Here is a 23,042-nt window from a genome sequence, read left to right as displayed (position 1 = left end):
TTGCAGACTCCAGGATAATTGACTTGGTAAAAGACAAGATGGACTCTCTACCCAAAACAAAGGAGACAGCGAAGGGAAAGGGGGGCAAAGCTCAAAAGACTAAACCTGCTAAGGCAAAGGTACCCTAGTAACTCCATTAAAATCTTTCTACCAGTGCACTACAAAAATATTAAAATCTTGTGGCTTCAAACTTTTCCTGTTTCCTGTATGTGTGAAATCTAAATTTCACCTTCTACTTAATTTTCGGTTAACTGTCCACAAGACCCATTGAGTCTCATTCAGAAAAAGAACCATGTCAATCGCTATGGAATTAAAGCTTTCCTGTTCTCTGAAGTCATAAACTTGTAAAGGCAGAGAGCCCTGTTAGATCTTACAACAGAATACGACCTTTGGGTGCTTTCAGATAGTAAAAGAGATGCTGATGTTGCTCCAATATCTTTTGTCGTCATTGGTCTTTATGCTCTCTGCGGTTGAAGAGGTGTATCATTCACTGAACTTTGATAGACCACCAAAGAATCCGCCGCTGCATTGTTTCCCTTGCTGTGGTCTATTTGGCTGCCGTGGTCAAACCGCAAGCTGCAACGTCAAAGTAAAACGTAACCAACATTTGACTGGGAAATAATCTCCCAACCTCGTATTCATCTGTGTAGCACAGCTTCTTGCTCCAGCAGGAGAAACCTAAGCCTGTAATGAAATCTGGTTACCCTAAGGCAGCAACTTGTAAGCAAACTAGACCAGATGTGTTATGTTACAACTAGAACATGCTAGCTATTCAGTTTGCATTTCCTATCAGGATTTAGGCCCAAATCTGACAAAATGTATTGATTTTGTCATTAGCAGGTGGTGATGTAGCATAAGTACCTCAGGAATATTGATATTTTAAATATAGCTGAAAGCAGCAATTCTGGGGGGCAAGAATGCGCACATGCAAAATATGGAGCTGTCCTCCCATTGAGCATTTTTTATCATAACCAAGGAAAGCACAGGGAAATAAAGGCCTCTTCCTTTGTCTGCTAGTGCAATAAACGACAAAGGCGATTGATGACAGAATAGGAGAAAGTCCCTCATTACTACAAGAAATAGAAATATATTATATGGTTATGTCAAGTTTCAAAACATGGTCTCAGTATGGTGACTAACATCATCACACATGAATACAACTGGGCTCATTGGATCCACAAGCTTTCAGGTCAACTCCAATTTATGCAATTCCAACAGGTCTGAGGCACCCCAGTGGGAATAGATATTCAAACACCATTTCAGACTAGACGAAAATAACTTTAAAAATACATTTGTACTGCGTGCAAAAAACGGCATGGTTTTTGCCCAATTCTCATTCACATATCTTGAGGTGAGAGGTCAAGGGAATCCTTCAATCATTACCATCATTACTTACAATTAAGCATGGCTTAGAACTGCTTGATTCCTTAGGTTTTATAGTCATATGATACCTGTGCCAAAGATGGCACGCGGGCCAACCTGCACCGCCGACAGGAAAGAGAGTCACAGCAGCAGCAGGCCAAAAATACAGATGTAAACATCTGTATGTGCGGCATCCACAGGCTAGCAAGGTAATGACTATATCAACGATATTTGTAGCTTATGCTTGTGTGTGCTATGGGGTTTACATTTTATATATGTAGTTACTCATTTTAGAGAGTGAAGAAGAGGGGTCCTAACCAGTTTGTATCTGTTTGAAGTAAAACCAAAAAATTGCTGTTTTTTTATGTTTGTAGAATAATTTGCTCTGGTGACATTTTCTGACAAACAACTGCCACCTCTAGCATATTACCCTTACATATTCTGACCTTAATGTGTGTATTAATCTTGATGTCTCTGGCTGACCTGGTGCAGCTGACCTGAATCTGACACTTTAAGACCTTTCATTTGTTGTAACAGCACAGAGTACTTGGATTAAAATAAGGCAAATCAAAAAAATCTCGGTGTCCCCTACAGGACGTTACTGCAGAATCTTCATCGCACGCAGAAACATCGACTGCAACAGTGGGGAAGACTCCTCCTCAGAGGGATTCAAAGAGCGTCATCCTGCAAAACACCAGGATTACCACCGGGAAAACAAACACTGTGGATATCACCTTTGTGCCAAAAACGGTAGGGCTCGTCACCATTCACTGTAGGTTGACTCAGTTGAGTCAGTTATTATTTCCCTTCTGACCGTGGCACTAAAAATATCCTTTAAACTGCCTGTGAAATACATTTTGAGCTCAGCCTTGTTGGTTGTCGGTTGTTTTTGCTGTTGAATAGGGTCAAAGTAAGCAAATGTTTAAAGGCCGTAATATGCACTTATATAACACATGAATGTTGTTTTATTTCTGCTTCTTATTGTTGCAAGATATACTGCTGTCAATGTAACATTTCTTAAAGTGAACAGTCCAGAAACACTTGAACAGGGTGCTTTCCTAATCGTAATTTAACAACAGAAGCTTGTAATTCACAATGTAAACTCTGGCACACCTGCCCACAGTGTTCCCACCAGTGCACATCACCTCAGTACTGTACACAGCTAACGGAGTAATTACACTCAGTTGTCTCTGTCTACATCTATTAATGATTTTCTCCTGTCTGACCCGTCTCAGGTTTGGGGGAAGCCTCCCACCACCAGCCAGCTGATGTCAAAGATAGAGAGACGCAAGGAGCTCTTATCCCTTGAAGTGGACTTTGACGACTTCATGATGCCTTTCAGCCAGAACGTGCAGAGGAAAACGCTGGAGCCGGAAAAGACCACAGACTAGACCGAATGGAGGTTAGGCAGCAAGAGACACTCAGACATTTCGGAATCACAGTCTGTTATCTGAGCCGGCTGGCCACCTGTAACAGTTACAGACATTGGATTTACTGGATTAATCTTTTTATCATTACGCCTGCATTAATCAACATAGTTACTAAACCCCTTTAGTATCAGAGCAATGTCAAAACATAGTCAAAAATTGTTAGAAGTACGGTACATGTGTTATTTCATCACACTGATCTGTCTTTATTAACAATCACACGACAATGTCGATAAATAATTTGAATACTCGCCTAAATAAGATATTATTTACACTATAAAGAGAATACAAAATACAAAAATAAACAGATATATATTTGTCAAAAAACTGAACCATGTAAAGATTTTGTACATAAATACTCGATTGGTGGCTGCTCCACTTAGTCTTCTTCAGCCTGGTTCACACAGAGATGTTGCTGTCTGAAACCCCATGACCCTGAAAGTTAAAGGTTCTCCATACTTATTGCAGAGCATCAATATATCATCATCAACTATTATGTATGTAAAGATATAGAGGAGTAATGTCTACCTGAGCAGATAATGAAGTCTCTCTCCCTCTGTGTGTGTTGTATTCAGAGCTTCTCATTGCTTTTTGAACATAGCTTTGCCGGCTGAATGTGCCTTTTAGTGCATGTTATTGCATGTGAGCGTGGCCCAACAGTCTAGCTCACAGCCGCCCCTCTGCACTGCTCCCATACGGCGGCTACAGCTGATTACGGCCCCGACCGTTGGCACCGTTGGCACCGTTGGCACCGTTAGCTGCGAGCCGTCGTCATGTTAGGGGCCGTTTGGAGGCAATAGATATGCTCTGAAATTTATATTGAGCACCTTTAAAAGATACAGTAGGTTTACTGTTTTTCAACTCTTATCTTCAAGAGTCAGGTGTCCCTATGAACATTAAAACAGGTTTTTCATGCTGTAATTAATTCCTCTGCATACTTGCCATTAAGAAAGAATATGAACCAAAAAAACTCTACATTTGCTACACTTCATTAGACTAGCTCAGACTTCTGAAGCCTCATTTTGCTTCATATAAACTTTAAAATGTATTTATTGCTCACTTACATAATGGAAGCTTATCAGGGAGGGGGAGGAATGAATACAGCAAGCTAAACCGGCTACAGTGTGCGTATGGGCACCTGACCATTGATCATTTAAATATCCAGATAGGGGAACTGAAGTAAGAGCATAATCACATAACACTTGCTCAGCGTGACTTAGTCAAATTATCCTAGCACTAGGCCCAGTCAGATGGACATGGTGTTAGGTTTCCAAAAGAAGAACAGTTTGATTGTTACAGGCTGTGACTGTATTAAACTGGGAGCAGACTACAAGGGTAAAGCTCTACTGTGAGTACTTCATGCAGTTAGGAAGTTAGGTTTAAATCCTCCCCTGACTCTGCTCGAGCTGCAGTGAGAAACGCGTTAGAAGCTGCTGAGGAGAGGAGGAGACAGACGCTGCTGGCTTTCTCTTTCTGTCTTTGTGTCTTCATTTTCCTCACTGCAACAACCTTTTTAACATGTGAAACAGGCATATACTGCAGTCATACGAAAGAAACAAACGTAGTCAACAAATGATCAACTGATTGCAGCCAGACACCTTTTTGCTTTTACATTTGATTTCACTGCTGCAAAACATCAAGCTGTTATCCAGCCAGATGCAGTTCCGCGTTGAAACCACTGTGTGGTGATATTTGGTCATTTTAGCATGGCAGCGGCTTTGGTTGTTTATTAAGCAGGGAGAATAGAAAACTTGAAAGGGAGCACTGGTGTTTCTAGCACAGAAAGACATCAAAATGGCAGCCGTGTGTATTAGAACTCTTCTGATGTAAGCCACTCCGAATGCTTTGAAAAGGTCAACGGCCTTTCAAGTATTAATGTAAAGAGCTTATTGATATCGTTATAAGATGTTAAAGAATTTACAAAGTCCTTCCATGTGTTATCTTTTCCTTGATGAACGGATTACCTGAATGGTTTCAGGGGGGCTTTACAGAGCCGAACTGTGTCTGGGTTGTGTTTTTAGTCGGTGATGTCCACAGCAGGAATCATCTGAGAAAACAGACGTGCTTTTCGGTGTTAAATGTCGCATTGACATCGCACACCCCCATCATCAACACCACCATCAGCTGATAAAATTAGATTGCAGTGTCCTCAAGGTCCAAAGGGACGCAGTTATATAATCAAATATATACGGATTGGGAGGGGGCGGCGGGGGGTGGGTACCGGCTTTGAGGCTGGTAATACAGGGCCTGGATTGTTTAAATATACATAGTCACAACACCGGTGATGACAAGGACGTGAGCAGAGAGACAATGGATGAGAAATGAGAGACAGAGAGAGAAACAAAAAACATCCCTGGAATCTCAGCAGAGCCATTCATAACGAGGCGGGAGAGATGAGGGAAGGAGAGCACCGACGACGAGGGGAAGGGAAGGCGAAAGGACACGAGGAGAGGGGCGGCGTGGGGGAGGTGATGGAGAGTGAGAGCGAGCGTCGGAGGGTGACTCAGAAGAGGGTGGGCGGGAGGAGAAGATGAGGGCTTTTCTAGCACAATAAGTGGCACACAGGTTAGAGGCAGTAAACAAGGCTGCTGGCTTGTGATTGCTGCCCGTGACGCAGTGTGTCTGTCCAGGGCGTGGGCCCGGCTTATATGGTCCTGCAGTATGTGCGTGTGGCGTTGCACAAACGTGTCTATTCATAAAGAATATAGGAATACATGTGTGTCTGTTTACATCAAGCAATGCTCCTTTTATAAATGATGTGTCATTTAACGCTCCATGACACCGACATCATTTCTCCTGTGTGATCACACTATGTTTATGTGTGTAGCAGAGTGTGTGTGTGGGTGTGTGTGTTTTTGTATATGGGCTGTGCAAAGTTTAATATGCGTCTGCAAGAGTCTCGAGCTTTCCCCTTCACACCTCTTCTCCCCTCCCCCCTCTGCTGAGTATCAGTCTGAGCTCAGATCAGTGTGTGTTTGCTGCCAGCAGCACTGCAGTCTCCCAGCTCTGGTCCTGCACCGCTTACTCAGCACTCTGCACTCCATCCCTTCACTTCCCAAAACAACCCACTGGGACACACACACACACACACACACACACACACACACACACACACACACACACACACACACACACACACACACACACACTCAGTATATTTTCACTGTTTGTTTATCACATTATAGTATGTTTTTAATGCGATCTTGTGTAGCATTACTTACATTAAGTATGCATGCTCACAGATGTGCTCACACCTGCATAGTGTATGAATCAATAATTGCAGGTTGTATGTAAGTGAGCATACACAGACAGACACAGGACATGTCATACTCACGCATACACATACACATAGAAAATACACACAGATGTACTGGCAGTACTATCTGTATCTGGTATGGGCAAAATCTTTAATCCTGATATACTCAATAAGGATGCGTATCACGATATAGCGTGTTTTCTGGTAATTCAATAAATAAATGGTCTATATAAAATAACTACATTGTAAAGCCTATTTTTGTATTCTCATGTGTGGATTAAATACAGAACAAATGAAAAGTACTGATAGTTTTCAAATTTTATTACAGGGTCAGTTAACCTGAAAATCAAAATACATATTTCTCTTACCTGTAGTCCTGTTTATCAATCTAGACTGTTTTGTAGGGAGATGCAGAGTGTTGGAGATATGGGTGGTCTGCCTTCTCTACAATATAATGGGACTATATGACACTGGGCTTGTGGTGCTCAAATTTTCTTTTTTGATAAACTCAACAGCAATATCTCTTGTGTCTACAGAAATCATGACCTGGTTACTCAAGATAATCCAGATCTTGTTGTGTGCAGTTTCATGTTTGTTGAAAGAAAATAGTCCCCACATAAAACTGCTCCAAAGAAGATGGGTGGATTTTAGTGCAAAACGATCCATTTTACTGAGAAATTTGAGTTAGCGTGTGCTTGTTATTATCTGTTTAGACAATGTTATTGTGTATCACAATATCTCAAGGTATGATTTTTTTACAAAACAATTCCACTGAATGAGGATAAATTATTGCCCAACCCTATTTTTTATGTGTTTCTAATATTTTATATTGTATTTATTATCTTATATTTTGTATTATTTGTCTCCCCTCATTTTAATTAAAGAAGTGGACAAAACATTAAAAAAATCTCTGAATAGAATGCAGTCCAGTTCAACACCACTGCCAACTGCAACCTCAATATTAATCATATTGTTAAATGAACACCTCTCTGACAGTATCCATCAAAAATGAACATAAACATCTCTGAAAAGGTAGAATTTATGGCTGAGCTGTTGTATCGGATACTATTATAGTTAACAGATACTTAATACATCTGTTCTTGCTAATTCATTTTCACAGGTTCAATCAATCAAAACTATTTAATATTTTCAACTATATTATAGACAGATATAACACACATACTTTACATAGTACATAACACTGATCATCAATAATGTAAATTCCTGTATTACCCATATAATTTGATACTCAGTACTGCAGTAGGAAAGCTATAATTTGGTAAGTAGTCAACCTTTCTACTTTAAATTCAATGAATTGAATTGATGATACTGCATTATACAGCACACGTCCATAACTTAGAAGTTAACTGACACTGACTAAATATATCCATAGTTTTACGTTTAAAGAAAAATCCATGTCCTGTAATTTCATGCTGGGATGAACTCCGTGCTCGTGGTGTCTCTGTTTCCTCAGAGTAACTGTAAACACAGTAGCAGGGGAATGGAAATGCTGTGTCCAGAGAAACAATGGCGCTGTTGCACAGATCCTGGTTCATCATCCATTATTGATGAGGGACTCATGTTTCACACCAGCCTGACTGACTATATGTAACACAACGGGGCCTCCTGTGTGTGTGTGTGTGTGTGTGTGTGTGTGTGTGTGTGTGTGTGTGTGTGTGTGTGTGTGTGTGTGTGTACTGGATGCTGGTGTGGTTGTTTGTTACTTGCGCAGGTTTACTGAGTGAGCAAAAGTATTTGTGTGTGTGAGTGTGTTGCAGTGATTCATCATTCATTAGTGCAACCGTGGCAGTGCCATAGATCTCTTCAGCTTTCCAAGCTATAGATTCCAATTTGCTGGAGGCCTGGGACTTTTATTATGAGGATATTGATTTGAATTTCATAGTGAGACCTATAACGCTGGGTGGTAAACAGAGGACTGGGTCTTGGCTCAGATAAACACACCAAATCCTTGGAAAAAGACAAAAAACAGATAGAATAAATATCTGGCAGGATTGATAACAGCTGCTGGAGCATTTGCTGACTATAGTTCCTTCGTAAAAGTTGAATGTAAAAACGTTTAAATTTCAAAAGATCAGAATATTTCAGTTGATCTTTTCTTCTATAAAAGAAAAGGTTTGGAGTTTCCAAATAAGTGTTGGGTAAATAGGAATCAGACAGGTCAGTGTTGTTTGGACATCTGCCCCCAATCGGCCAAAAACGTAAATCCAAAATCTATTCATGCAGGTTTAATGTATGCTTCCCTTTTCATTAACTGTCACTTGTTATTAACAGGCTCCATATAGGAATCAATAAAGTCTTAAACTGGACAGAGATTGAGTATCACACTAGGTCTGGCTACATGGAATTAACAGTACTAGAATGATTAAATGAAAAGTGTTCATTTTTTTTCAAAATTTTTAGCTCCTAAATCTTTGAATTATTGACGATGCTCCCACAGCAGAGAAGTTTCCCAGCTTTGCATTTGGCTCTGTTTTATACTGCAGTATCATCTGCACCATTCCCTAAAATGTCTCCCCGGTCCTTCGGCTCAGTCTCTCATTCTCTTTCACTCTCTTTCTCACACACACACACACGCACACACACGCACACGCACACACAACACCGCCTGTTGATTAAGGCCTCTTCAGTGGCCACTTGCTCAGCAGTAGTTGGATTCCTGAGCAAGAAGGACATTTTAATCAAACTTCAACCAGGAAACAAAATATGAATCTTATATATAAGGAATTGTCACCAGGGCTTTTCTGCTGAGCTCATAAATAATACAGATGGATGGTCTGTAAAAGGAGAGAGGACAGCTTTCAGAAATCCTCCTGCCACTCACACATGGCTGGAGGCAACTTGTATCTTTCAGGATAAGTAGTAATTCCAGTAATCATTTTCAAATCTCCTCAGACTTATACTTTCAGAACAGGATCCATTTATTTTGATAGGAATTCAAATTTTCTAAATATTTATTAATAAAAATAAAAAAACACTGTGATGCACTTATTTTTTTATGAGTTTTTGTCACTTGTTTTGATTATGTTTCTCATTAGTAGTTTGATTATGTTTCTCATTCGTATTATTTCCCTTTAAGCTTTGCACATCACAGTTATCATTCCCACTGTATTCTCTCAGTGCATGGTAACAATGCTTCATCCATAGCTGCAGTGAAATACCTCAAAACCAAAAGATGCAAAGACAAAACAATTAACCCGAATACTGAATGGCCCTGAATATTCATATGTTCCCGATGTTATCTTGTATGCCTGTGAAGATGGAAATATGCTGCAGGGTGAGGCGTAGTGGGTGAGGGTTTGTTCCCCGACAGCCTGCGGAAGATAACAAAGAGAGCAACAGAGGAGGGTGAGGAGACTAGAAAGGGTGGGGGTGGGGGTGTTATGGTAGGTCAAGAGAGAGGAAAGGTCGTTTTTCAAGTCAGACACAACAGAAGGTGAGGTAAGATTCAGCTGGAGTCAGAGTCGTGATTTTGTGCGTGTGTGATGGAGGGATACACCAGTCGACAGAGTGGTGAAGGGGTGTTTTCTAAAAAAAATCGGCCTGTCATCGCTGCGGCGGGAAATATCAAGCAGTGGAGAAGTGTCGACGGGGAGGGGGGATACTGATTTCCCAAATGTAGGAGGGGTGAAAAGTGGGAGGTGGCAGTGGGTTGTTGTCGGCGTGAGAAGCGAACACAACAGTGAGAGGAGAGAAAAAACGGGGTGTTTTCCCAAAGCAGGGGAGCCACTGCAGAGCCTGAAGTTGAGATTTGTTATGCCGCTGCTGCAGCACTGAATCGATGAGGAGAGGAGGGGAGAGGGAAGCAGAAAGGGGGAGGGGGTCAGGCCAGTCGGGGGTGCTTCACTGCAGTGGAGGCTTTTTTGTCCTCCCCCTCCTGCCTCACCTTGATAGACCCCATCTCTCTCTCTCTCTCTCTCTCTCTCTCTCTGCTCTGCTGTCATTCTCACTGGAGTCTCATCTATCCGTCTTAGCTTGACTGTCTCTTTCTTGTCCTTATCCTCATTTTCCTCATGGCGGGACTCTGCTACCTGATACCTGGCGCCCCGCTGTCCGAAACTAATCCGGCAAAACCCCTCTGTGCGCAGACGTCGCAAGCTAAACCAAGACCTACACTGCTCCTAATTAGCCGCATCAGTATCTGCCAAATAGTAGTTTGCACAAAACTTCTACTTGAGTTTGTCTGTGAGGCAATTTAAAGGCTTATGGCGTGCATGTAGGGGTCAATAGTCTTTCAGTGGGGATGCACTGCTCCAATCTGTTGGGTCTCGATCAGAAGCAATACTGACCTCATTTAGCAAAATTTGTATCTGGCAGATGTGAGTTACCATTTCAGCTAGTGCCCCAAAGCACCATTTGTTCACTTTTAAATGACAGAGCTCTCTAGCGGCCATATTCATTATGATTTATGAGGACCAAAGGAGGAAATCAGGTGACATTTATGCTACACCACTTCCTGCATGTGCTTCAAATTGCAGTTGTAGGGCCAAAAAGTCCGGAAAGTGACGTACACAGTTAGCTAACCTTGGCTAATGTTGGCTAAGAGTCACACAGCTACAATGTAGCTTTGGCAAAACAAGATTTCAACACTTTTTCCCCACACTTTCAAACACATAACATAGACAGAATGTAAGTTGAACATTGCCATTACATCTGAATAACCGAAGTGTAAAAAGCATGACGTTTTCCTCAATTCAAATCAAGTCAACGTGAGGCTGCCAGGCAACCAGCTTGGACTAAGTTACAGTCTCACTTTACCTCACACATTGAAGAATATCTTAGTCATCTCCTCAGAGAGAGCTTTATGGATTTTAAATATGGAGAAAAAGGAAGTTTAGTTTAGTTATCTGAATATCGGAGTAGGAAAAGTCACATCAGGGCACTCTTACTTTTATAACTAATAATCCCAGACCAGGATTGCAGCCGTTCACATCCCATGTGGGCCCCTAGTCACAGTCGCTTTGATGATGATAGTGATGCACTGTTTTCCATCGTTGATTCATGAAAAACATGAAGAACGTAACATCTGTGTGAGCCATAAATTACTGTTAATCAAAGCTTCACTAATTCAGTTTATAAACATCACACAGTCACATTATGTTCCGGTTTTCCTTACGCTGTGTGAGTTTCCAATGTTTCATATTTTGTTTGTGTTAATGTGTGTATGATGCGTGTCTGTGTTTGTACAGCATAAATTGTGTAAGTGAATAGCTTATACAAATACGATTAATCCCCTTGGTTAACAGAACACTTCCAAGCTGCGGTTTGTGTCCGGTACTTAAACTGTGTGTGTGTGTGTGTGTGTGTGTGTGTGTGTGTGTGTGTGTGTGTGTGTGTGTGTGTGTGTGTGTGTGTGTGTGTGTGTGTGTGTGTGTGTGTGTGTGTGTGTGTGTGTGTGTTTCTTTCTTTCTGTTTCAGCGTGCATGGTTTGAACCACAGAGAGAGGGAGAGAGAGACACAGACAGTAAAGTAGGACGAGAGAGAGAGAGAGGGAGCCTGATAGAAAGGAGCAGGAAACCAGACCAAACATGGGCACAGGTGACGCACAGAGGATACCCAGTTTCCATAGCAACAGGCAGGTGCAAGACACTGGCAGCTCATCTCGCTTTCGATCTGCTTAGGTGAAACATTTGCATGCTCGATACACAAACACACGCACATAAACACACACACACCAACACGAGATCAGAGCTATGTATGCAATCTTAAGAGGAAAAACACACACACACACACGCACACTTTAAGAAGCACACTGAGATATAGTACATGGTGAGAAGCACGCTGAGCACAAACCATTACAAAAGCAGAGCATGTTTCATGACAGACAAATATATTTGAACATGCTAGCAGTAAGATGTGATTGGTCAACCAGGACCCCGACCTTACTGACCCTACGCACACACACACACATGCTGGGAAATGCCTGGCACTTCAGAGATACAGGGGGATGGGCAGCGGATGAAAGGGAGTTGAGAAGAAGAGGAGAAGGATGAGCCAGGAGAGTGAGATTAAAAGGGGGGAGCGGAGCTAGGGCAAAGGAGTGTTGAATCGTACCCTGGGGGTGAAATACATGATGAAGAGGAGGGGAGCAGGTAGAGGAGGGGGGGTTATTGCATGGTGAGGAGGAGTGAAGGAAAGAGGTTGAGGGAAGTGAAGGCAGCTCGATACAGTTTTAAGTTAAGAGGTGTTGTCAAGTTCCTTCAAAGAAAATGACACGTTTGAGTGTAAAACATGACTAGCAGTGTACATCCATGCCAGCAGCTCTGTGAGGCTCTATTTTGGCACAGCACTGCAACGAGCTAAATGCTAACACCAGTACGCTAATATGCTCACAACGCAAGCACACTTACGTTAGCAGGTAGCATGTTAACCATGTTTACCATCTTATTTGACAGTGTTTGCATGCTAACAATCAGCTGGTTATAAACAGTTTCTACGAAAGCCAGTCAATTTCCACTTGTTACATGCATATGGTCTTTTCAAAATAAACTTCACAGGAAACTACTCAGTTAGGTTCAGGCAACAAAAATACTTGGTTTGGTTTTTGGAAAAGATTGTGTAAAACTTAGTTAAGTTTGGGGCATCAAAACTACTTAGTTGGGTTTAGGAAAAGACCGTAAAATTGTGTCAAAATACCTACAGAAGTACTCAAAGTTGACTTCTGGATCAACTGTGGAACTGGCTGGCTGAAAGCTTCTTTGTTGGGCCCATCCACATCCACTCCTCCCTGCCTTGAGTGGGATTTTGCGTGTTTATACTCCCCCGTTCACAATGACGTGGATTCCATACAAAATAATTGCATGGGATATCTAGAATGACGGTGCATTATTTTACGTAGGCTTAGCTATGAATGCTGAATGGGACCAGCCAGCTGAGTAGCACATCAGCACTGATCATAAACTGTTGGTCGATCACTGAAATTTTTATTTTGACCTGATGATGGTGCTTGATGAAAAGTGAAGATCATCCCTTTAGTTTCTACACCTCGTCCTGATGGGTACATGAATGTGTGAACCAAGTGTTATGGCAAACCATCCAGTAGTTGTTGAGACATTTATCGCAAAACCACAAATGGCACCCTCAGTCAATAGAATCCCTCATTAGCGAACCATGACTTCCTCCATATAATTTAGTGTCAATCAACTGAGTAGGTATGGAGATATACTGTATCAGTTTATACATGGACACTATGACCTGCCGGTGGCGCTAGAGTTAGAGTCGGGATCACCAACGTCAGTAAGAGTCATTTTGATTTTTTAACAATACATCCACTAGGTGATAAAATAATCAAATAAAATAAAATAATGGAGAGATATTTCTGTCTGGACCATAGTGGTGGAGCAAATGAAGTCCTAGAGCTGCGATGCTAGTGTGGCTAACAATCCCTGTAAAAAAGACAGTCAGAATATAAAAAAGACAGAATATAAGAAGCGGTGACATTTCTTGCTATAAAATATGAAGCCATTTATTTTTACCCAGTGCAATACTCTCTAGTTACTATGACAAAGACCGAAACGTCTTATTTTTCTCTGCCTTGACACAGAGCTCGTTGCATTTCCCTGCTCACTTGGCATTTCAACTCTAGTCATGCAGCAGATGCAACCTCAGCTGGTCAAACATTCACACACACACATTTCTATGCAATTTTGCATATGCACATATGGGAGAATGAGAGTACGCACATTTTGAGTTCAGTTGGCAGTAATGGGCCACTTCCTGTGAGCTAGCCAGGAGGGACGTTAGATTCTGGGCCAGTGCACGCTCGGGACTTCCCCTCTGTTTGTTTCCTTTCCCTCCCCCTGTTCTCTCTCTGCATTACCTTGTGTTACTTTAAGTTACGTTACCTTGGCTTGTGTTACTTTATGTGCCACATGATGTGTGTTTCATGTGCATTTGTGTGTGTTCTGTCATACATGTGCAGGATACGTGATAACTTACATAACCTAATGTTGCATCATGTGCTGCTCTGTTTTTTTTTTCTGCTCGGTCCGACTGCTATGCCACCGCTCCGTCCTGCTCTGGTTTAGTCTCCTCTGCTCTTTGCTTTTTTGGGTTATTCACAAATACTACCAAGTCTACCAGAAACAGACAAATAGAAAGAGGAAAGAAGAGATGAATGAAAGGGAGATGAAAACATAGTGAGAAAAAAAAATGCAAACAGAAGGACACAAAACGAAAAGACAAGGAGAAACAAGGCCATTGAGGTGTAGAGCTGCGGGTCGTTGTGGATCGATGCTCCCTCTGACAACCATCCTCACCATCAAATAAGACCTTCAGTCCCACACTTATCAATGTCGCCACTCACCCCTGATATATCAATACCTCAATTATCAGATTCAATAGCGCTCGCCCCAGCTGGCTGGATGAGGCTGAGAGCTATTCTTCATTTACGTCTCTGCTGATGTGCGTTTGCTCACGGTTCAGCGCCTCTTTAAAGACAAAATACCTCAACAGGCCTGCAGAGATACACGCCAATAATCAGTGATGCAATTGTGCTGTACTTGATACACTTGTATTTCTTTGTATTTCAATGTTATGCTACCTCAAACTTGTACTCCACTACATTCCAGAGAGAACTGTATTCTTTTAAACTTGTAGAATAAGATAAAAAAACCAAACTATTATAAGATTATAAAATATGTTACACTAGGCTGCATCAGTCTGAAGGACTTTCGTCAAAAGCAAAAGTAGTTCAAAAGCAGGAAATAATTGTCCTCCGAGTCTAGATTATATAATTGGATCATAATAACTGATGCATTAATGCGTAAGCGGCACTTTAATCTTATAACTAGTCAAAGTGAAGCCGATCTTTAAGTTACTGTGAGGAACTTTTAACTGGTTCTGAAACAGTCTCAGTTTAATCCTGATCCTCTATATGACCTGTAAATGAGACCATCAGAGAGAAGATTGTCTGTTTCTATATCGTTATTCTTGATGCTCGTCATTGGTGCCACCGGGAAACTCCTTCAACTCAGACTCCAATGGGGCCTCCAGCAAAGACCAGTCCACCGTGGACAGACCCAGATCCAGCAGAGACCAGTCCACCGTGGACAGACCCAGATCCAGTACAGACCAGTCCACCGTGGACAGACTCAAATCCGTCTTCATCGCAGCCTTCGACCTGCAGTCAGAAGTCAGAGCTTTGCCTCACTGCTCCTCCGGTCCCTGCTGGGAGCCAACACCGACACCACACTGCTGGAGACCCAGAACCTATTGCTGGGCCCGCTGGAGGGAAGGGTGGAACAGGGGAACTGGAACCAGGACTGAGTGGGTCAGACCCTGCTCAGTAAAATGAGAGGTTTTCTAAAGGGACTCTGGTTTTATAAAACAATACACAAAATAGAGGTACTCAATTAGAGTAAACTTGTACTTTAGTGCAGTACTTGAGTTAATCTCCTTTAGTTTCCGGAGAAGAAAACCAACCAATATACATATAAATGCACTCACTGCTGTTCTGTGCATTTATGATTCAGCCCTGATGAACGCATGTAAGCTAAATCAGATGCAACATTTCAACACGGCAGCGGAATCATATGAGATGCGCTGTCGTGACGAGCTCTCCTAGGACTGATCAGAAAGAGGCCTAATAGTGCGTTTGGTACGATGACTAAGGACTGATATTTGAGGGAGAGGGAGAGATTGTAGTGCTGAGTCACAGGCAGGCTGCTGCAGCACCCTCCCCCACACCAAACCACACAGCCTGGCTGACTGGCTTCATCTCTCCTCCTGCCCTCGCTCTCTTCACACACACACACACACACACACACACACACACACACACACACACACACACACACACACACACACACACACACACACACTCACATTCCCGCACTATAGACTCACATCCCATGGAGAGTGTTCCATCTCTGCCTCTCCGCATCTATAATGTCAGATTTCTTTCTCCGTCAATGTTGTCCTCTCCGGATCTTTCACACCTCTTAATCTGTTTTTAGCCTGTGCCTATTTTTTTTCGCCTTGTCACTCTTTCACAGCTCCCCCCCTCCCCTCATCCTCTTCTCTTGCCTCCTCCATTCCGCCAGCCTCCCACCTTCCCCGTGAAGTTTAATTAAGAATGAAATCAGTCAGAGAGGGGGTGGGAGATCAGAGTGAGCTTGTCTGCTACAGGGTTGATAATGCTGTGGCTAATCTTCTCCTCCACTCTCTGTGTTTTTGCTCTTTGACCGTGAGACGAAGCGCCGCTAAAGCCAAGCTCTCCCTTCCCCTGAGTTCCCCAGACACTACACACACACGCGCACACACACACACACACACACACACACACACACACACACACACACACACACACACACACACACACACGCACACTCCTCTCCCTGCAAATACCAGTCCAACTTCAAAGGCCTCTTCTAAAAAGTATCTTTAATCCCAGCAAAAAAGCAGAAAAACAGCAGGCTTTAATGGATGAAAAGTAACGAGAAGCGGAAAAAACGGATGAGTTTCCTTCATCTGACCATCTTAAGGCATTATATAATATTCACATTCTAAGTGACTAACTCACTTCAAATCCACCTAAATCCAGAATTAACAACCTACAGTTCTTAGACTCCATCAAATAGTTCGATCTGAAGCCGCTCTGTGGAGGATGAAATGTGTGACCGATAAGCAGCAGCAGTGCCGGGGGGGGGGGGGGTAAGCTGACAATGCCTGGTTCAGTCTTCTGATAACCCTGTTAGACATGAAAATTATATGAATTTCAAATCTGCACATTATTAATAGAGTAGCATTTTAAATGGGAATAATGGGACTAATATTATCTCACTGATCTGGTACCCTGGGGGGAAAAAAACTAGATTTTTTGGGTGAATATACTGAGTCATTGCAAAACATTTAGTATTTTATAACAAGATATTAACTACGAAAATAACCTGGATGACATGACATCTGGCATAGAAACTATGCATTGGCCGCGGCCATGGCTCTGAAACTTCACACGGACAGATATCAGCTGTACTGTGTATTGGTACATCCATGTTGCTGTCCGGGGTGCTGAAATAGCTGAGATATTTGTAATTGGGACCTTTTCTCTGAGGCCCCCCCTTCTGTTAGTTTCATGTCTGATCCATATTATTCTCTTAACTGTACAGCTAGTGGAGGTGGGAAAAAAAATACAGAACCAAAAATAGCCGTTTATGGAGCAGTTGGGTTGTTGTGAGTGAATTAATTGAACCGGGTCTGTCCCCATTGTTACAAATTAAAGAAAATAAAAAAGGCTACCTCAGGAGTCACTGACTACTTGTAATTTTGCGGAATAAAAATAGGAAAATGCACACTGATTAAAACTATTAAAAACCCACAACACTAACTGATAAAATTCATTTATTAAGCCAATGCTAGCGGCATGGCTCTATGGTAATATCAGTCCGTCTAAAACTTTAATCTAGACTGTCATGGATAGATGGATGCTACATGGAACTTGGTACGAACGTTTGTGATTTTTAATCAGATAGCTCCAAGAATATTAAATGGATTGCCATGAAATTAGTACCAACATTGATGTTCCCTTCAGGAGGAACTGTTAAAGCTTTGATCATCACCTGATAAATAATGAAAACAGCCTCAGTTGTACATTGTGTTAGGGGGTGATAAGCAAATGCTAACAAGCTAAACGTAGACGGGGTACCTTCTTTACATTATACCCATGTTAGCCTTGTCTTTGTGAACAGATTAGCATGCTGACGTCAAAGCATCGCCGGCTTCAGTGCAGCCTCACAGAGATGCGAGCATGGCTCTGGATCTTGTTAGGCCCTGATCCCAGAGAGTGTGTTCCGCAGGTGGAAAACAGTGACTTTTTTGTTGTCAGTCAGAACGATTTATTTCAGTTTGCCCTTTCTTTTTTTCTGTTGTTGGTGGCAACCACCGAATGAGTGCAAATGTTAACTTAATACAAACCACAGACGGTATGCTAACTTATAGTATAGTATAGTAGTTATAGTATAATAAAGATCAACTAGGGTTGGTAAAGTCACCGCCATGAGAAATAATGACGTTGGGCACGTTCACTTAACAACGTGAGGCGCACAGAGTGTTCAAAGCAAAAGCATTAACAGTTACAAAACGCCCCGTATGCTGCTAAAACGTGCTCTGTCTGATCAGGGCCTCAGTCATTAGTCTTGTTAGTGTCATTCCCACGACGTGTAGAGTTTCCTTTAATCAAAGTGTTACTCAAACAGTAAGGGTATGTGCTGAACAGTAGAGAGCGACACCGACCATTTTTGTTTCTCCTGTGATTGCCATTTATTTTCCTTAGCAACCATATCCAAACTATATACAATTGCCATTCGTATTAGGGTTGAATGTGTTCGCTAATACACCCTGTGTGAGTACAGTTTTGTGCTTAGTCATGAATTAATATGAAAGCCCGTCAAAACAATCCCCTTGTGATATTTATTCTCTAATTGGGACCAATTAACCTTTAAGTGAAATAAAAGTGATATTACTGGACGGTTCAAGACCCCTGGACCTGCCTCAGGAACCCACAGAGGCCTTGAAGACCCCTACTACTCTAACCTGATCCTGTTTCTGTTGCCTGCCTATAAACAGAACCACACTCCTCCGCCTACACACATTCCTGATTTGGTTGGTTATACTCCTGTAATAATGTTTTTTGGAAGAGAGTGAATGATGAATGAGGGACCCATAGATTAATTCTCCTCACTTTGTGGACACGCACACACATCTGAGCACACCTTGAACACAATACACACATATGCACACGCAGACAGACCTGGAGTCAATACTCTCTCACACACACACACACACACACACACACACACACACACACACACACACACACACACACACACACACACACACACACACACACACACTCTCTTTTCTTCTCCTCTGGCTCTCCTCTCCAAATGGATTTTTCATGCAGAGTTATCATTATCATTAATTTAGGAGACAGGTTCGCTTCATAGCAATTGAAGACACATTTGTTACAGTGCCAAGCAGAGACGGCAGCTGGAAGAGAAGAGGGGGAGGGGGAGGAGAAGAGGGGGGGGAGGAGGGGGACGTTCCCACGCTGCTGAGTCAGGGAAAACATTCTGAGTGTTTCTCTCAGTATCACAAACACAAACCTCCAGTCGTTTAGTTAGACTTGGACAGTTCTCACATGAAGTGAGAGAGAAAGAACATGTGTCCCTGTGTAAGCGCCAGTGTTCACAGGATGGCTGCCACGCTGAACAGGGTTGAAACGTATATTTTCAGCTGGTGTGCAGACAACACTGCAGGTCCAAACAACAAGCGTAGCCTTAAGGGGTTGGTGATATTCTATGTTTTTGTCATTGTTCACAAATCCTAAGAAAAGACCAGAAGCAACAGTGTTCCAGTCCATCTCTCAAATGTTTTCTGCCTTCGCTACTTTGTCTGTGCCACTCAGCCTCAAGGCCACTGGATCCTACTGAAGACGCAAGACATCTTTAAAAAAAAAATGGCCACAGATATATACATTCACTTTTGAAAAAATGTCGAAATAATTCCATACAACAGATGAGTAGTGTTAAGAAAAAAGAGTAACAGCAACAAGAGTAAACAGCGCATTTGTTGGGGACTATTTCCGGTGGCGATTTACCCACTTTGGTGCTATAGTGAGTACTTACAGCTGCAGGATGGTGCCCAGGATGTTCCTGGTAATAAAGGAACATGATGATGCAACAGTGTGGCTCACTGATGTTTTAAAAATAAATTTGACAACAGTGGAGCTGCTTGGCACAGAAGAATAAGATGTATCAAGCTTTGGATGCACATTTTGGTCTTTTCATGGGATTTGTAAATAATAACACCTTAATATCACCAACCAGATTGATTAAAACCTTGGCAGTGAAGAATCTGCGCATTACAACGGGCCTTCAGATATTTTTTATATATTTTCATCTAAAACTGAGAAAAAAAGGGAAAATTACGACCTTTTCCATAATGTTACAGTAGAGACAGTGATGATGCAGCAAAGTACCTAACACAGCTGGACACCCACGAGTCTAAAAGTTCTCCTCACGGTCATGAGGACTGGAGTGTCACGGCCTCCAAAATGCAGGCTTCCTAATTTTCTAATGTGCTTACATGACAAAGCAAGAAATGATAAACTCGCTCCATGATTGATCTCCTTGTGGGCCCTCCTGGACCTCCTGTTTACCCCCCAGTTCACACTGTCTTTAATACTGGAACACAACATGCCTTCATGTACTGTATGTTGTACTTATTTGATTAACATGCAAATAATACAGGAATACGCACCATGTAAGCACAGTATCAACTGTAACAATGAAGGTCTTGAAAACTCGATTCTGACATAAACAAGACATACCGCTTTAATACTGTTTATGTTGTGTAGGTGGTGCATATTCTCATAATCACAAACTTAGCTAAAATGAATCACTATATACCAAAAATCAAATGCCACACGAAGTATGATTCGTCATGCTGGTAGTAAATACCTATGACGAGTCAGATTGATTTGATTTAATATGCATAGTGAAGAAGTTCCCTTTTAAATCCAATACATCCCGAAACAGGAGTCCAACTTTAAGAACAACAGTTTTTTTTTGGCACGTGGCCACATTTTTATGATTATTATTATTAGTCACATTACTATCCCTATTTTCATGGCTATAATTCTACTGTAATAATTGCTGCTGTTATTATAAGTAGTCTTATTATATGAATCATTTATGTCATATACATTGAATGTGTTGTATCTCTGTTATGCTGCTCATTCTGTACACATGACATCTATTGGCGGCTGTGGCACATGAGGTAGAGCGCTTGTCCCGTAACCACAAGGTTGTTGGTTCAAGCCCCTCTACCGGCAACATGCCGAGGTGTCCTTGAGCAAGACACCTAACCCCAAGTTGCTCCCCGGGCGCTTCATTGCAGCCCACTGCTCCTCCGGGATGGGTTAAATGCAGAGAAATAATTTCCCCATTGTGGGACTAATAAAGGATTGATTATTATTATTGCATTCTGTCCATCCTGGGAGAAGGATCCCTCCTCTGTCGTTCTCCCAGAGGTTTCTTCCTTTTTTCTCCCTGTTAAAGGGGTTTTTAGGGGAGTTTTTCCTGTGAATGTGAGGGAAGGACAGAGGATGTGAGGGTCTAAGGACAGAGGATGTGAGGGTCTAAGGACAGAGGATGTGAGGGTCTAAGGACAGAGGATGTGAGGGTGTAAGGACAGAGGATGTGAGGGTCTAAGGACAGAGGATGTGAGGGTCTAAGGACAGAGGATGTGAGGGTGTAAGGACAGAGGATGTGAGGGTCTAAGGACAGAGGATGTGAGGGTCTAAGGACAGAGGATGTGAGGGTCTAAGGACAGAGGATGTGAGGGTGTAAGGACAGAGGATGTCGCATGTGCACAGATTGTAAAGCCCTCTGAGGCAAATTTGTAATTTGTGATTCTGGGCTATACAAAATAAACTGAATTGAAATTTAATTTAATTTTATTCCGGTGTCATAATGGAATAACACAGATTAGATTGCAAAAGCTCAAACAAATACCCCGTGTGAAATGTCAAGGAAAGAAGCAGGTGCCTCAACAACCTGTCTAACCCCTACCACCACACAACAACCAATCTAATACCTGAATAACCAACAATCAACATGGGATTCAATCTACACAACACTCTCTCCCTCCTCTGACAAATGTCTATTAAAAGCTGCTGCTGACGTCAAAAGTGTCCGCCATCTTTGACGAGAGCTGCACTGCCCCCCCCCCCCACCCCACACACACCCCCATTAAAGAAGAAGAAGTGAGGAGGAAGCAGCAGTGCCTTTGCAGCATCCCAGTCATACACAGAGAGAGAGAGAGAGAGAGAGAGAGGCTGGTATCGCTTAGCTGTTGATATACGCAGACATTTCCTCCCACACTGCCTGCTGGGCACCGACTACAGGCTCAGGTAAGACTGGAGACTTCTTCTTCTTCTTCTTCTCTTCTTCTTCTTCTTCTTCTTCTTCTTCTTCTTCTTCTTCTTCTTCTGTCTTTCTTAAGCGGGTAGAGGTTCAGTGCGGTGTGCGCTGCAGAGGTTTTGTTATTGGTGAGGACGTGCGGGTGTTTGAGAGCCTGAATGGTGCATGGTTTAGGGGTGGGGTGGGGGGTACAGCGGGTCATTTGCAGCATTGGGTGGGAAGATAAGGGGAAGATGGGCGACCTTCTGTCACCAGTGCATGAATGGGTGAATGATATGTCATGTAAAAAGCGATTTGAGTGGTCGGAAGACACTGTGCGCTATAATGCGCATATATCTGACACTGTGGGCGTTTTCAACGTTTCAGCACCTCGGACAGCGCCGGAGCAGGGGCGGAGGTGGGTGGGGGGGGGGACCAAGCCGAGGAGGCTGAGGTGAACGACTCAGGGGCTCGATGGTGTGTCTGAATGTCTTTTTTTTTTTCTTTGGAGTGAAAACACTTAAAAAATCTGTGTCGTGGCTGACCGAGAGCCTCATCTCCCACCTCAAGCAGGTAGACCGCTGATGTTGCAGCAAGATGGTGAACAAACATCTGTTATAGTAAACTGCGCCATGGTGGAAGGAGGGCAGTCCATATAAACAGGAGAGGGGGGGGTGAGACACGACCCAGCTCCATGAATGCGTCGCTTCCTTTTTTATTGTTTTTGCTAAACAAATACGTGACCAAGGCAGGAGGGGAGCACCAAAGTCTATCCTGCTGGTATAACGGGGGCGGGATGGTGGGGGGGGGGTCATGTAATGTCATGTCTGTCAATCACGCGCGGTGCATAATAAAGACTAGGGTGCTAATTTTGGTACCCAAGTGCTCAACACCCGCGCTGAGCGTGTGTACCAGTTTTGGAGTGCTGCAGGATATCAGGATACGTACACACTACATGTAAAGCTATGGCACGAGGAAGGCTATGCTACTGCTTCCATGTGAGATCTTATTAGCTATATTTCAAAGGCAGGCAGTCCTCTCTCTGCGCCATTTGCTGTGGCATGTCAAATTATTATT

General features: G+C 42.6%; 1 protein-coding gene across 1 annotated transcript in view; it reads left to right on the top strand.

Moving 5' to 3' along the window:
• ankef1a (ankyrin repeat and EF-hand domain containing 1a) overlaps positions 1–23,042 on the top strand; it is a 46,352-nt gene that overhangs the window by 7,237 nt on the left and 16,073 nt on the right. Inside the window, 4 exon segments of the mRNA XM_054618435.1 lie at positions 1–119; positions 1,957–2,112; positions 2,598–2,694; positions 2,697–2,764. The exon segment at positions 1–119 is cut by the window's left edge and continues 13 nt beyond it. Coding sequence (XP_054474410.1) covers positions 1–119; positions 1,957–2,112; positions 2,598–2,694; positions 2,697–2,764 — 440 coding nt within the window.

This window comes from Anoplopoma fimbria, chromosome 18, assembly GCF_027596085.1.
Source record: "Anoplopoma fimbria isolate UVic2021 breed Golden Eagle Sablefish chromosome 18, Afim_UVic_2022, whole genome shotgun sequence".
Classification (NCBI taxonomy): Eukaryota; Metazoa; Chordata; class Actinopteri; order Perciformes; family Anoplopomatidae; genus Anoplopoma; species Anoplopoma fimbria.
The sequence above is the reverse complement of the archived record's forward strand: the minus strand, read 5'-3'. Positions and strand labels throughout refer to the sequence as shown.